This window comes from Actinia tenebrosa, unplaced genomic scaffold (assembly GCF_029948245.1).
Source record: "Actinia tenebrosa isolate PJP-AT-01 unplaced genomic scaffold, QUT_ActTen_1.0 PGA_scaffold13__45_contigs__length_12533684, whole genome shotgun sequence".
NCBI classification, from domain to species: domain Eukaryota; kingdom Metazoa; phylum Cnidaria; class Anthozoa; order Actiniaria; family Actiniidae; genus Actinia; species Actinia tenebrosa.
The window spans coordinates 3,035,414-3,051,984 of record NW_028292573.1 but is presented as its reverse complement, the minus strand read 5'-3'; the positions used below and the strand labels follow the sequence as shown (position 1 = coordinate 3,051,984).

General features: G+C 43.6%; 1 protein-coding gene across 1 annotated transcript; it reads right to left on the bottom strand.

Annotated features, from left to right (window-relative positions):
* Positions 1 to 388: 388 nt before the first annotated feature.
* On the bottom strand, positions 389 to 14,308 carry LOC116300707 (uncharacterized). Its single transcript, XM_089029183.1, has 4 exons — positions 14,275 to 14,308; positions 3,063 to 3,231; positions 2,401 to 2,730; positions 389 to 1,518 (listed from the first exon to the last, which is right to left on the bottom strand). Exons 1-4 carry the CDS (start codon positions 14,306 to 14,308, stop codon positions 1,437 to 1,439), a joined length of 615 nt encoding a protein of 204 aa, XP_088885309.1. The 3' UTR covers positions 389 to 1,436.
* Between the last annotated feature and the right edge of the window lie 2,263 nt (positions 14,309 to 16,571).

Here is a 16,571-nt window from a genome sequence, read left to right as displayed (position 1 = left end):
TGATCCTCACTAGTTCAATGTTGTGGTTAGCACGAAGCGCGAGGCGGGCCTCTGAATGAAGCAAAGTGTATGTGGCTCAGTGCAGAAGGGGGCTTAGAGGAGCTTTGGGAAAATCTAGGAAGTCTAAACTGTCTCGTAAAAATAAAGTATGTTGAGTTTCGAGACGCTTAAAAGTCGTTGCTCATCAAGTGGTGAGCACGAGGCGGGCCTGCGAATGAAGTGTGTGCGGGAAGTGTGGGGAGAGAGCACGAGGAGGAAAGCAAAGGGAGTTGTGAGAAAATCTAGGAAGCCTAAACTGGGAAACAAATGAGAAAATGTTGCGCTACGAGAAAGTAGTCGTTTGAAGTCAGCGAAGAAGTTTTGGGGCATGTGTAAGAGACTCTTGTACTGCACTAATTTTATGTATTTGTATTGACATGTTGCATATACAAAAGATATAAGAAAAAACTTAAATATTTACCTAACCATATAGCTAAGCTAAGACGTTTATGCTAAGGATATGCCGCCATCAATCTTTTGCTTATTTTCCTATCTACTTATCTATCTATACATACACACTAAGTGTTTGTTTTTTTTACATAAATATTCTTATCCATCTGAAAAGCCAATAAATAAGTCACGTGGAAACGTTTTTGAAAACCTGTGTTTCCTGATGAATAAGTAAATCTAAATTTTTCAGAATGAATCTGATCATGATTCAATTGAGCATGAGCTTCATTCTCGTTGCCTTCATTTTCTTTTTGATATGAAATGTTTAATTATGTGATATAGCTGAAGGCCATTTCGCTTTAGCCTGCCTGCACCCCGTTTTTAACTCGGGTTTAGACTTCAAGACGTCGGGCTACATAAAATGCTACCTTGCTTAAATGAGTCCAGAAATCAAACACAGATGCTTGCACCTACGAGGGATGAACCGTGGCAGCTATTGAATTATCCTTGATCCCTTTTCACATTTTCGTTGTTTGTCCTCGTAACGGCGGCAGTTTTCTTGGAGGTGGTAGTCTAGAAGAAATATCCTCATCCTCCAGTGCGTGTAGTGGAGAAGCATCATCTTCATCTGATCCGTAATCTTGGTTGTCCTCGTATTGCGGTGAACCACCTTGATTTTTGTGTCGTCTCTTCTTCTTCTTCTTCCTGCGTTTTGAGTGTCTTCTCTCATGATCACTCTCCTCGCTTAGCTGATCTTTTTCCTCTCTAACATTTACTTCACATCCTTTGTTTAAATAAGAGCCGTCAACTTTGGTTTCGTATAGATTTTCAATTTGTCCTTCATCTTCGTGTCTTCGCTCATTTGTCGGAGGAGGTTTATGTTCGTTTTCGTTCACATCTTGGTCGCTATCTTTTTCGTTTTCGTAATAAAGTCTTGGTTCTTGTCTTAGTTGTGGTTTGACAGCAACCTCCGGTATTTGTTTGACGGGCGGTGCTTGGAAAGGACTCTACGGTTTGGAACCTTCCGACTTTTGCTTTAAGAGGAATTGGCGTCTCTCTTCTTTCTTGATTTGCTCCAATTTTTTTTTACTGTAGACAAAAGCCGATAATGAAACTATATAAGTATTACGACAAAAATTGCCCGCGACAGAGAGTACAAATGATCAGGCCTAAGAATAATCACACACGATAATTGCGCTCATAACTAAAATCAAAATTAAGTTAAAATTATGTTCTTTAACACAAAGAAACAAACTTTATATATATACGGAAAAGTTAACAAATTTAAAATGTACTGGATCGAATCCGATCGATTAACTTGTCTAACGTTGCTGGATGTCCCTCTATGATATTGGACACGGTATCTACTTGATGAGTTGCAGCAATTCAAATCTTATTGGCATCAACCTGTTTCTCCGACATAATTTTAACAGCTTGTCATATTCGTATTTGGCATGCCGCAACTCTTCTGACATGCAGCAACTCGTTTCTTATTTACAGCAACTCGTTTCTTATTGCAACAACTCGTTTCTTATTTGCAGCAACTCGTTTCTTATTTGCAGCAACTCGTTTCTTATTTGCAGTAACCGCTCGTTTCTCATTTGCAGCAACTCGTTTCTCATTTGCAGTAACTCGTTTTTTATTTGCAGCAACTCGTTTCTCATTTGCGGCAACTCATTTTTCATTTGGAGCAACTCTTTTCTTATTTGCAGCTGGGACAACCAGGGAGAATAATATGGATGCTATTTCATAAAATGATCGTAAACTATAGCCATGTCCAGCAACAGTTTTAATTCAGTCAGCGTGTTTGGTCATGTATGGAAGTAATACTTAACAACAAATTTACATGGAAAAAAGTGGAGAACTACCGAAAACGGAACGAAAATCCGCGATTCAGATGGAGTGATCCGTCTTTGGTCTTCAAAATGTAACTAATATATATATATATAATATAAAAAATAAACTACTTACTGACAATAATGAAGACAGCAAGCCAAAATAATAACAAAGATCAGAAGACCAAATCCAACTGGGATCATAATGGAGTCCATAGCGTTGTCAGTCTTAGGTTTGGTGGTACTACCATCAGCTGTATTCTTCACTTGCGCATTAACAGCAGCGCCTATTTGAGTGCTGTTTGCTTCAAGGATACCATCAAGGGTACCCTTGGGAAGTACTGTCGAGTTCGGTTTCCTGATGTCATTCCCAGACGGTAAGACAACGTAAAACTGTATTTCGATATCTGTTTCTACTTGTTTTGGGTAGTTAGACGCTATGGTGACGTCAGAGTTTCTGAAAGTCCTGCATTAAATAAAGGTCGGTTGTAATCATTGATCAGTCAAGCAGTTTTTCTATCTGTCTGTTTGTCTATCTTTTGGTTTGTCTGTCTGTTTGTATACCTGCCTGCCTCTGTCTGCCTGTCTCTTTGTTTAATTGTCTACTGCCTTTCTATTTGACGTTGTCTGTCAGTCAGTTTATCTGTCTCTCCGTTCGTCTGACTGTCTATCTTCAACCTCTGTTTTTCTATTACGCCTCTCCATTTCACCCTCTCTCCCTGATTTAAAAGTGGCATTCTTAATAAACACTCGCACCAAAAAAGGTCATGGTTCTTTTAATCATATTATTCTATATACCTCGTTGTGTTCCAGAAGCGTAGGGCACAATTGTCATAATTACTCGAGCAGTAATCATTAGCAACTGCAGCTATCACATCTTTAAACTTGGCTGTCTTGTCGTCACTACTCCACGACGAAATAGTTACGTCTCTGAATGCTACGATTGCTGTATTTTCCTTTGCATCATCTATATGATAAAGATTCAGAAAAAGTTAGGAAATTTAGAAATCAGTGACAAGAGCCTTATATCAAGAATTCAACTGTATATAAATCTATACCTCTAATAATTTCAACAACTTAATTAAACATCTGATCGATCTTTCACCAAAAAAAAAATCCTTAACGATATGATCTATACTTTTATTAATTAGCGACATTTATGGGGAAAAATTGACTGACAAATTTCATATTCTCGACGCTTGCTAATTTTATACCTGAATAGTACCTGTTCCGATCTCATCGATCGGTCATTGCAAAATGATTCTCTTAGCTTCGCCTTTACGGGCATATTGCAGGATAGTTTTATTGGAAAGTAAAAAAAAAGAAGAAATCAAAGACCATTTTAAAGTATCTTATTGTCTATGACTTTATTTCAAAGCTTCTGTATTTAAAAAGCGTTTGTGTACGGATAAACTATGAATGTTTCGATCGTGTTTTCTTTTTTCTTGAACCTCGCCAGCTGTGGTGGGCGATAAATTATGATCTTACAAAATCAAAAATGAGCAGCAGTAAGGGGGACTCGCGAATCGCCGGCATTGCCAAAAATCACAAATCGAAAAACACCAGGGGGGGGGGGGTGGGTTTTTTGGAGCAGTGACGAGGCCCTACAGGGGGTCTTGCGCGATCGGGTGGCAGCGCGAAAAGTCCCTTACTGCTGCTCTGTTGGGTACTGCAAACGGAGGTTAAAATATTCCTTAGATATAGATGGACGTCATCAAGAGCATACGAAACAAAACTGTGCGTAAGCTAAGAACTCAGGTGTTGGATCGCCTGGACGCCGACTTTGCCTTCACAACATTTATGGAGGGAGATACAGATGAGACGATGAACGAAGAAAGAGCAGAAAGAATTATCGACATGATGCCCGAAGGTAACTACCGTTTGGAGTTGACGTTTATAAAGTATTTAGACGGCGAGTGGATAATCGAAAAGGGCCGTAATCCTATTCGGGCGTCAGGTAAGCAAAACCTGTTTGTCTTAAGTGAAAATACGCGCCCGGGAGCGTTAGTAGGCATTGACATGATGTTTTACGAGGTCGCTTACCCAGTTACTGTGGTCATTTACGGTGCGTACGAGATTAAGAAGCCCGACGTTAAGAAGCTCAAACCAATGCGACATCCAGGTAACTGTGTTGCGAAGTTAGTAAGAGAGTTCTTTGAGGACTCCACCCGTGGTAGTAAGTTAACTTTAAAGAGAAGAGAAGCCATCAGGAAATGGGAAAAAGACACACATAAGGCCGGAGCCACCATAGACAACATCAAGAAGTTAGAGACTGCCTTAGAACGCCGCATACACGTAAAAGATATCACTGACGGGTTCATTTACCCAGGTACGCACAAATACGGAGGTAGAGGTGCCCCCATAATCATTTACCAACACAATGGACACGCTTGGCGAGAACTTAGGTTCCCCAAAAAGAAGGAAACTAAGGTCTATAAAGCTTCTCCGTTGATAGAATTAGTCCACGAAAACTCCGTTTGGTTGATGGATTCGGAAGGAAGTCAGTTTATGACGCAGGATGGTACTCTTTACCGCCCCGAAATTGAACACCAACGCATTCAAAGTGCCTGTGAAACCTTAGGGGAAGACTTCTCAGACGAGGTCCTTAGCTCTCGTAGTTTGGACTTCTTAGCCGCAAAGAAGAGGAACGGATGGAAGTCCACGCCTAAGGAATTCGCCGACATAGCCAAAGCCTGTGTAGAGCATGGTCATGGAGGTCTGTGGAACATGGAGTATGACGAAAACGAATACGTCTCCTTAGACATGAAACACTGTTACCCCGCAAGTTTTAAAGGATTGGGGGATTGTAAGGAGTATTATGACCGCTACGGACATCCAGACTCACAGTTCTTTCGTGTGTCCTTAGACGGCAGCTATGACGCCCCAGCTACGGGGTTTGTAAGATTAACCTCATGGAAGTTAGCAAAGGGCTTACACCCCATAATTTACGCGTGGTATGGGAAGCACCTGCAGGAGAAGGAATGGATTCCCGTGCCGTTGTTAAAGTTCTTTGAAGAGCATAAACTTATGACGTACACCGCCCACGAAGCCATATTGTGTCACTCCTCCTTCACAAAATGGTTACCTGAGCATGACCCCACCGCGCGGGTCGTCATAGGAAAGTTCACTCAGGGCGCAAAAGAAGGCGAAAAACATATGCAGCGACGCTTAATAACGGACGAAGGAGAGTTAAGCTTCCTCGTAAAGCGCGCACATGATGATGGATCGATGGTATCTGTGGAAAAGTGGAACTACTTCGTAGAAGGTCAAAAAGAACATAAGTGGAATGCACTGTGTTACTACCAAGATCACAGACCGCAATATTACCATTTACGCGCCAGTATGTTAGCATATGCGCACATTAACCTTCTTGCGATGCTGCTACGGTTCGACAAAGAGGACATACCACGTGTAGCCACGGATTCCTTGTACGTAAAGCCCGAAGTGTTAGAAAAGATGCAGGAGTTCTACACCGAAGACGAGTTAGCGGAAAGTGGTCAATGGCGCGTTAAAGACGAAGAGATAAAAGCCTGGAGAGAACGTGTGGAATATCATGGTGGACACACAAAAGGCGCCATTACCCCCACAGAAGAGCCATTACCGTTAGTTACGGACCCCATTTCCTACCAACGCTTCTCTTACCTTTACGGAACGGGTGGTAGTGGTAAGACCACCAGGGTTTTGGAACTCTTTCCAAAGATAAAGGTGTTAACGCCAACGCACCGTCTGGAAAGAGAATTAACGGAGATGGGTTACGACGCGCAAACCTACCACAGCTTCTTTCGCTGGAATGGCCAAAAGTGGGTACCGGAGGCAGTACACGACATACCTCCGGTGATACTTTGGGACGAGATTTGCACCGTTCCCTTGGAAATACTGCAGGAGTTCGTAGACTTCCTAAAAGGGAAATGCCAGGTGATATTTGCTGGGGATCCATGCCAACCTCCTCCAATAGCCGGAGAAATGCCCCACGAATGGTTAAAAGGAATGGTAGACCACTGTGAAGAAATCAACACCGACTACCGCAGTAAAGACCAAGTACGTAAATTAAAGGCGGAATTAAGGGGCCTTAGCGACGCGGAACAAAACAAGATACTACGTAAGCACATACGAGCGAAGAAATACGAGGACTTCCTTTACGCATGGCATCCAAAGGATTTGGTGCTAAGCAGCAAGCGCGCAGCACAGGCCCGCATACAGAAGGACCTGTTCGAAATACACCAGGAGCGCTTTCCTGGTCATTTGGTGCCTGTTTGTTATAAACCCCACGATACCCGCATGCAAAAAAGAGACGTCTGGGTACCTGGTACCGACATCCAACTGCAAAATGCGGTAACGCATGATAAAGCCTGGGTACCCATAGAAAAGGTGGAAAAAATAACCTCCCATCCAGACTGGCGCTTGGGCTATTGCATGACAGTCCACAGCGCGCAAGGGCTTACCATAAGAGAAACCTTATGGATCATAGACCAGCGGCTGTGTTGGAGCAACCTTATTTACACCGCCGTAAGCCGCGTAGAATATGCCAAGCAGTTGAAAAGAGCCTGGGGGCCGCAACTGCGTTACGATAAGACGCCAGAAGATATAGCAAAGGAGAACATTGCTAAGAAACTCCTTCGCTACAAAAGACACGACGAAGAAAAAAATATGACGTTCGACCTATGCGTGGACGACGTCTATAAGAAAGGGGCAAGGTGTGCAAAGTGTAACATACCTCTACTATGGAGGTTTGACCCAAATGACGATCAGCAGTTCTCCGTGGATCGCATAAATAATAAACGCGGCCATTGCAGAGGTAACGTAAGACTGACATGCCTAGAGTGTAATCGGGCGCGCGGTGCTGCACTACTCTGAGTCTTTGGGGACCATGAGCAGCTCTTCCTTGACAAATCCACGACTTGGGCCATTTAGGTAATACAACACAGGTTGCCCTTCCTTGGTGACGGACTTCGAAATCTCATACGTTTCCAGGGACCAGTTAGGATCCGTTGCTCTCTTACTGCCACCTTCGAGTTCCCCCGGCTGATAGAGGTATCTGACCACTATGTCGCGGGGGAGCTTTTTTTCCTTCAGTCCGACCGCCCTCAAACTTCTGACATAGGACTTGTGTTCCACGTGTTTCTTTTTTATGGCGTCCCTGGGTTTCATTCCCGTAGCCCTGGCCGCCTCGTTGTTCAAAGCCGCGACGACCTGGGGGAGCCTCTGAGTCCATTCCCTGTTGCGTTTGGAGGGATCTTCCAGCTCTTTCCAATACTGGTATCCAAAGAGACGCTCGGCCAGAGTCTTATTGAATCTTTCGACGATGCTCTGACCCCTGTGGTACTCTGCCTCGGCTCTCCTAATCTTAGTGTCGTGGTCTTTCAGGGTCTTAGTAACCACGCCCATGAACTCTGTCCCCGCATCCACTTGCAGCAGCTTAGGCCATTTCAAAACGCGCTTATAAATCCTACCTAGGGCTTCTGCGACTTCCCCAGAATCCTTGCTGGTTATGGGTTCGGCGTCCTTGTATCTGCTTGCGATATCAACTACGGTCAAAGCGTATCTATAGGTCTTTCTTCTCACCTTGTCGTGCGGTAAGAAAAGCAAATCTGCCTGATGAACCTCGTTGGGGGCATTTACGGTGAAGCTGGGCCTGGGAATGTACTTGGGCACGGGAAGATAAACCTGCCAGAGGGTTTGTTTTTTCAACCAGTTCTTAGCCGTTTCTTCTGATACCCTGGCCGCGGTCGCGAGTTTCTTGATGGCCGACGCTCCTTTCCAATAGCCTTCAGGCCCATAGTAAATCCTCTTGAGTTTGTCCTCTACGCGGCCCATTATATGAATAGAATCGCGCTTCGCTTGATTCAAGCGAAGGATAGGACAAGATTGATCTTGCGTCCGTTAAAATCCACCGTCTCTCCGTCCACTTTAATGGTGATGTTTATGCTTTCTACCAAATGAGACAAGTCATAGCTTAAAGAAATGGGAGTGTATTCTACCAGGTCAAATGGATTACCTTTAGGCGGAAACTTGGACATAAGAGAAGACTTTTCTCCATTGTTGTAACTATGGACCAAGTCGCAATAGACTTCGTAAGAGGATGCGACTTTCCATTTCACAGGTATGGCTGTGTTGGTAATCGTCTTGCCTGAGGCACATAATAAAGATCCCAATGGGTCAGACTTTCCAAAAGTCATTGAATAATTTGACATATTGTGTTTGAGGGTCATTTCGTGCGGCAACCCCGTGGTGAGAGTATAACCGTGTTTTGCTAATTCCTTGGCCAGTGTGATTGGTGTGTAATGTCCATCGGGCAGCAATACGGCTTGATAGTTAGATCCTCCCGTATGCTCAGTGACTATGCCCCTAATCAGGTTATGCCAAGAATTGTACAAAGAGCAACTAACCAACCGAACCTTATGGGCTTTAATGGGGGGATTCAAGTAAGTGGTAAAGTCATTCTTGTCGCTTTCCAAAAAGACGATCATTATATTAGATACGCCAAAGCTACGCCTCCCGCCAGCCCTGCGACTCCTACAAAGACCAATTCATTGTCTTTTTGTTTCTTAGAAGGCTGATAGTAATTCTTAAACTGAGGCCTTTTCAACCCCGTCGATGCCGCGGGGTGCGCTTGCGCATAGAGCTTAAAGGCGTAGTCTGTATTTTCGAAGTTCTTATCCGCCTGCATTTTGTCTTGGTAGTTCTTATCCAACCAATCCCTGTAAGCTTGTCTTTTTTCATTCCAAGCCGCCACGTCCCTTTGATATTTCTCCAGCGCTAAGTCGTGCCTCTTCCTTTCGGCGTTAGATTCTGCGTTTCTATCACCGCTAACTAATTTATCCAGATATCTACCACCATAATTAGCTCCAGTGAATGCTAAAGCTGCAATAACTCCGCCTGCGACTAAGCTAACCATTATATGTTAGGCAGGTACTTTTCCTTCTGTAGGTAATTTCTTAGCATGATAGCCCCGCATACGGCAGCGGTCATCTTAGCAAAGTTACTCAGATTTTTACTTGGGTCCTCAGTAAGGTCCTCCTTTAGGACTTTCTTACCTACCCAACCAATACCGGCGATGATGGAGGTTGTGATAGCAGCTTCTTGGACGGCGTCAATTAATTTGGTTGACATTATATTACAAAGCGAGAAGGTTACTCCATTTCAGGGATCTTACTTTTTCTAACACCCACAGGTGCGTGATATGTTGGGGCCTCCCACTTTACTTTTGGCTTCGTAGCCCGCCATTGTAAGTAAAGGCTGCCTGCTGCTATAGCAATTCCTATCGCGCCAATGACGTAGCCGGGATTCCAAAAGGAGCCCTCTTCTTTTTCCTCCACCTTTTCTTCTTTCTTTGCTTTGTTCTTCCTGTTCATCTCCGCGAGCTTCTTTCCGGCAGCGACTCTGCCTGGAGATTTAGCCTTGGTAATCTTTTGCTCGGGCTGCTCTACCTTCGACTCTGGTTCACTCATCTTATATTAAGGGACTTGATAAGTAACTTGATGACGACTTGAAGGACTTGACAATGACTTAAGGACGACTTGACTAAGTACTTGAGAATGACTTAAGGACGACTTGACTAAGTACTTGAGGCGACTTGATCAGGTACCTCAGTAAGTGCTGCCTGGAAGACCTTTTCGACTTCTCTGTCCTTCTTGAAGTCCTTCCAAGAGGCACCAAAGGTGCCCGCAAGTTCCTTCAAGTCGACATGCTGAGCTACGTGCAAAGCCGCAGAGGCGACTGCCATTAACTTACCGCACTTCAAAGACAACCACCCGCAGGTTATCTTAAGTTCTTGGGCGATAACATAGTCCTCGCTTATGTCCTTCCGTAGTTGCTCCACGTCGTCTATGGGCAGCGCAAGTCCAAGTAATTTAGTCGCAAGTCGGATAGCGGAGTCTGCTACGGCGTCCGTGGTCTTACTTGCAAGGGCGGCCTCGTACCTCTTATGGAACTTTTTGACTTCCTCTTCTGACAACTTATTAACCTGCTCATGGGTAAGTTCCTTGCCTATCATTTCTTTGCACTTCCCCGAAGACACCAGGATGTTGAGTTGTTCCTTAAGGTTACTTTCATCTAGCTGTGTGGGGACTTCATCTAAGAGCTGCTCAATCTCCATATATGTTAATGGAATACGGAAACCTCAAAGAGAAGATCATCTTGGAATGTTGGTGCGTTTTTAAATGCCGCATGTATTCATGCAACTGTTCCTTGGATATCTCACCCCCATAGTCGCTTAAGATGGTTTCCAGGTCACTCCGGCTCGGAGTATAAAATACGACAAGTGAAACTATGTTTTCCCTGAAGGGCTTAGAGACGCTGGTAAGCTGCTGCGAGAGCAACCAAACGCTGATATTGTCATGCCTACCGCTGAAGGCGAGTTTAACGAGCTCGGAAGTGCGTCTTTTTACGTCGTCCCCGCAGGCAATGTCATCCAGTATGAGGAGTGTCTGCGTATCTTTAGGGAATTGCTTGTGCCAGAACTTCAAATGGCTGGATAACTCGTTAGGGTCTAAGATATCCACAAAGAAGTCGTCATCGTTCACTCCTATGCCCGTCCAGGTGCGGTTATTCACGTAGGTGGGACAAAGCAGCACGACGTAGTCGAAACGGTATCTAAAGGGTCCTAATAACTGCTCCACGATGAATTGGGTCTTTCCGCAGCCGGTGGGTCCTACTATCAGAGCATTGCAGGGAATATGGTTCGGATCCATTATATATACGATGGACCCAGTGGACGCAGTAAGAAGGATTGCCACCGACGCAAAAGATAAAAGAGACACCATAGAAATGCAAAGGGAGGAGATCGATCGGCTGCTGGAGCGCGTGCAGGAATTGTATGATGAAATGTGCAGCCTGAAGCGCGCGGAGAGGTTTGGTGCGCTTTTGACGATGGCCGGTTGGGCAAAAGAAAGCGTGCAGGACTTTATGCGATATCCGCTGTAGAGCTGTTTGAAAGACACCTAAGAATGTTAAGTATAAGGTTGTTAAATTGTTAAAGATATATGCGTGTGCTGTTTAAAAGACACCTTAGAATGTTGAGTATAAGGTTGTTAAATTGTTAAGGATATACTGCGCGTGCCGTTTATAAGATGTCTTAGAATGTTAAGCGTATGGTTGTTAAATTGTTAAGGATGTCTGCATGTGCTGTTTAAAAGACGCCTCAGAATGTTGAGTATAAGGTTGTTAAATTGTTAAAGATATACACACGTGCTGTTTAAAAGACGCCTAAGGATGTTGAGTGTATGGTTGTTAAGGATGTCTTGCATGTCACTTCTAAAAGACACCTAAGAATGTTGAAGATAAGGTTGTTAAATTGTTAAAGATATATGCGTGTGCTGTTTAAAAGACACTTAAGAATGTTGAAGATAAGGTTGTTATATTGTTAAAGATACTACTTTCCTTAAAGAAAGAAATAACCCTATTCTTAGATATCTTCTTAAAAAAGTAATAGTCTTTAACAACCTTATACTTAACATTCTAAGACATCTTTTAAATGACTCATATGTATATATCTTTAACAATATAGCAACCTTATACTCGACATTCTAAGACATCTTTTAAACGGCACATGCACGTATATCTTTAACATTCTTAGGTGTCTTTTAAACGACTCATATAAGATATCCTTAACGATTTAACAACCTTATCTTTAACATTCTAAGGCATCTTTTAAACGACTCATATAAGATATCCTTAACGATTTAACAACCTTATCTTTAACATTCTAAGGCATCTTTTAAACGACTCATATAAGATATCCTTAACGATTTAACAACCTTATCTTTAACATTCTAAGACATCTTTTAAATGACTCATATAAGATATCCTTAACAATATAACAACCTTATACTTAACATTCTAAGACATCTTTTGAACGACACACGCACACATCTTTAACAATATAACAACCTTATACTCAACATTCTGAAGTGTCTTTTAAATGACTCATGTATATATCCTTAACAATATAACAACCTTATACTCAACATTCTGAAGTGTCTTTTAAATGACTCATACGAGACATACTTAACAATATAACAACCTTATACTCAACATTCTGAAGTGTCTTTTAAATAACTCATACGTATAACTTTAACAATTTAACAACCTTATACTTAACATTCTTAGGCGTCTTTTAAAAGTAGCATGCATATGCTCCCGTAGACCTATTTTAAAAGACACCTAAGAATGTTAACAATAAAGTTAAAAATACGTTATATTGTGGTTAAGGTACACTTAAGTATAAATGAACTGTTCAATGTGTAAAAAGGTGTTCAGCACCAAGCAAAGACTACAATACCACGTTCGTCGTGGCGTTTGCACAAAGAAACCAATTAGTAAAGTTTGTAAGGATTGTGGTAAAGAATTCAGTACCGTTCAAAAGATGCGACAACATCAAGACAAACGCATTTGTGGGCTTTGCAAGGGCTGTAATAAGGAATTTCCTAACACCTCCGAGCACCTGAAAAGGGGCGTCTGTGAACAAAGCAGACAGTGTAGTTTCTGTAATAAGATACTAAGCAGTCGTCAACGTTTACAAACGCATCGGAAAACACATGAAGTCAACTATCGATTTCTCTTTGGGGCGTATGACCTAGAAGGCGTGGATTGCTACCAATGTGCGGATTTGATGTGTCGCTGCCCGCATAAAGAGGATTACTTAAGGAATCGCATAGATTACCATAAGAAGATAGTCCGTACTTTCCCCTCTTTTGAACGCGCCGAAGGCGTTCCGTGGACTAAAAGGGAGTATTGGAGGCAGGAGTGCGACCGTTGTGGTTGCATCAGAGAAGAGGAACATATCTTCAACTGCCTCGACAAATAAACGTCCTTAACAATATAACAACCTTATACTCAACATTCTGAGACCCTTTTAGAATGGGGTTTGCGCAAAGAGTCTCAAATCCCATTCTTATTTTTCTTGTTGTTTGTTAAGTATCATCAAAACCCCTTTTAAAGGTATATGCTAGCCTACTTTGTGGCATTTCTGGGAGGATTCCTAATCACCCTTTCAATATATGGACTGTATTACGTGTGAACTACCAGCCGATTGCATTACGACCCCCAAACCGCGTAAAAAATACACCTGCCTTCATTGCGGCAGTGCATTTCTCAAAGAATCCTTTGTGGGGCATCGGTGCTCCGCGGAGCAGCGGACTTTAGCAGACATTACGAATGCAGAGGACTCTCAGGCTCATACTTGACTACGTCAAATACCCACCTGCCATCCTTCTTACCATGACTCATAACATGGGTAACGTCCTGCCCTTCGATGGCGTACCTTATCCTATCGGGCGCCCAAAGGGTGTATGTTCTTTTTTTTATTCTTTAAGACCAAGCGCAGGCGGTCTAAATCCTCGAAGACCACGTAATTCTTTATCTCGTAGATTTCCCCCACCTGCAAATCCCTCCAGTGCGTTTGTATAAACTTTAACTCGTTAAATTTATCCTTGTCCATATATTCTATGAAATATCTTTAAGTGTGTTGCCAAAGTCTCCGAGGTTTTAAAGACCTTACAACACCACCTGCAGGGAATTCGTAGGTGTTCAGCATACGCAGTGATCTCCCTGCAAATGACATCGTAGTCGCTGCTTATGAGCACCTTATAGCCGTTTTCTTCATACCTCTGTAAGAGCAGTTGCTGATCCTCAGATAACCTGCCATTGCCTTTTGGGGTCTTTAGCTCTATGCAGAATCCACAGTAATGTGTGTGCGCATTCAAGATCATTAAGTCGGGTTGACCGCGTTGATATCCTTTCTGCCAGCACTTTATACGTTTGCCGTCTGAATCCTGCAGTTCACCTAGACCGGGTGCTATGAGCATTTGGGGGTAAAACTTGCGGATGTAATCAACGACTTTCTTATGTAGGTCGAATTCATTTTCTATTTTGAATACCAACTTGTTTGGACCGTCAAACCGCCTTTCATACTTACCTGTTTTCCTTAGCGCGGGTAGGACTTCTTCGAAGACCCAATCGCGAAACTTAACGGCTTGGGGTAACTTAGAGCTAAATATCAGTTCATACAAACCTGGCTCAGATATGAACACAGAATGTGGGTGCATAGAAGCGCCCTGTTTTAGGGCCCTTCCTAACTCACTCGACCTTTTCTGGTATTTCTCAGAAACGTGCTCCCTGATTGCGTTTCTCGTTTTTTCATATCCTAATGCAGCTGCCACCTCTTTTCCCTTAAAGTACAAAGTTTCGCCTTGCACTATGCATTGCAGTTTCGTACCGTTGTTTTCAAATATTTGCAGCATTGTATATCTAAGAAATATTTTAACCTTAATATGCAACACTTTTAAGTTGGTTCATTTCCACGCTCAGTTGCGCGTCTGAGACGACGAAGACGTAGCAGTTTATCTTGTCGCTGTCGCCGGCACTGGTGTTCTTGGTGCGCTTGATCTCCAATGTTATACCATCCTGCGTATTTACTAGACGTAAACCCTGGCCATGTAGGTCTTCGTCGTTAATGGTGCGCATGTCAATCCACAGCGCATACTTAGTCCTTAAAGAATTCCTCGGGGCTAATTTGGTCGCCAAACTTGCGCATTGCCTCCCTGTAGACGTCTGCGGGCTTTATTCCCTGCGAGTAGACCTTGTTTGGAACGCCGTTGATATTGACCCCTACGTTAGTAATGTTGGGGTTGTGGAACGCTTCGGAGTCGCGCTTACCGGCTTCGTAGGGTTTGGCAAACACCAGCATTAACCCCGTGAGACTTCTTCGCGGGAGGTTAATGCTTTGGTTGATAACCTCATCCGTCTTATCCAAGAAGCTGAACGTCTTATACATCACTACGTGGTCGTATAAGAATGCCTTCCCGGAGCTGTATTCCATGCCAGCGCTACGGGCCAGCTCTTCGCTGTACACCGGTTTCGTACTGTAGCTCTAAGTTGGTGATAGAATAGGGATCAACAGTCCCGCTAATTGCGCTGTCCATTCCTCCAATGACGTTCGTAGTGTCCGCCAAGGTTACTTCAAACTGTAACTCGGATAACTGTCTGGGGTAGTACACGCCATGGTTCGTAATTACTTCAAAGTCCAAAGGGATAACGTATTTGGTACCGTACGCAGTTACTACCCTTGTTGCGTCTGCTACTGCGGTTGCTCCGCTGGAGTCAGTAGGCGCCGGGTTGGTGTCGCTGCGAAGCTTACGAAGGATAACGCTTCCGATTCCCTGCTCTATCTTTTGTGCACGGTCAAAGGCCGTCAACCATAAATCTTTGTACGTGGTGTACAGGTCGTACCTATTTAAGTCTAAGAGGGATTCCCCGGCAAACTTGATTCTCATCTTAGAGACGAGGTTCCTACCCACGTTATTGACGGTATAGCGCTTGTCCTTGGTGCTTGGTTGTATTGCTAGGTCAAACCTTAACGCCAGGGTGCCAGGAACCAATACTAGGTTATCCGTTAGGCGGGGAACGCCCACATACAGCGTTTCTCCAGGCTTTGCGCTGCTGGGCGTGAATGTGACCCGATGAAAGGTGCGTTCTGCTTTCAGCCCGCCAACCTGCTTAGGTAATACGTTGGGATTTAACTTTGAGCTTATCATATATAATGGAAGTAGAAGGAACGGATTTTGATCCCCTTACCGAAGAAGGTCAAGTAGACATTAACGACGAAGAATACGAGTCTTTACTTCCTAATGACAACGTAGACGGACGAGGTCTCTTTGAGAAATTGCTGAGCAAGTATGGCGTCAGGGCCCGCGATGCTATGCGTTCCTTAAGAGATAAATTCAAGTCTAAGAACCCCCACACGCCCATTCCAGAATACTTACAAATGGAATCCCTTGGCGTGCGGTCGGACTTAATAGCGGACCTCATCAAGGACCTAAGGGAGCGATACCCAAGCCTAAACCTGGCTCTTTTGGACTTCCAAATAGGAGACAAAGGGCAGGTTCAAGTTAGAGAATCGGGTAGGGAAAAATGGCACAACCTGTATCAAAGGAAGAATTCCCACCTGCTTAACAACCAGCTTCCAAAAGGAGTCACAAATGCGCTGGGAACGCCCAACTTGACGATGCTAAGCACTTTGACTCAAGAGGAAACAAAAGTTGCTCAAAGGGCCTTTATTAGAGGTATTTCGAACCCTGGCTACAAAGATGCCCTCAGATCCGCAATCAGACTGCAAGAGGAGCGCCAGGAAAAACTCAACCAATTAGAGACCGTCAAAGAGGAAAAAAGCAAACAACTTGAAGAACTTCCAAAAGATAGCGACGCGACTGGAGGCTTAATGAGATACTTAGAGAAAATAAGGGCTGAAAGGGAAGCACTTAAGAAGGAAATACAGGAAAATAACATAACCATCGATGACCTTACGCGACA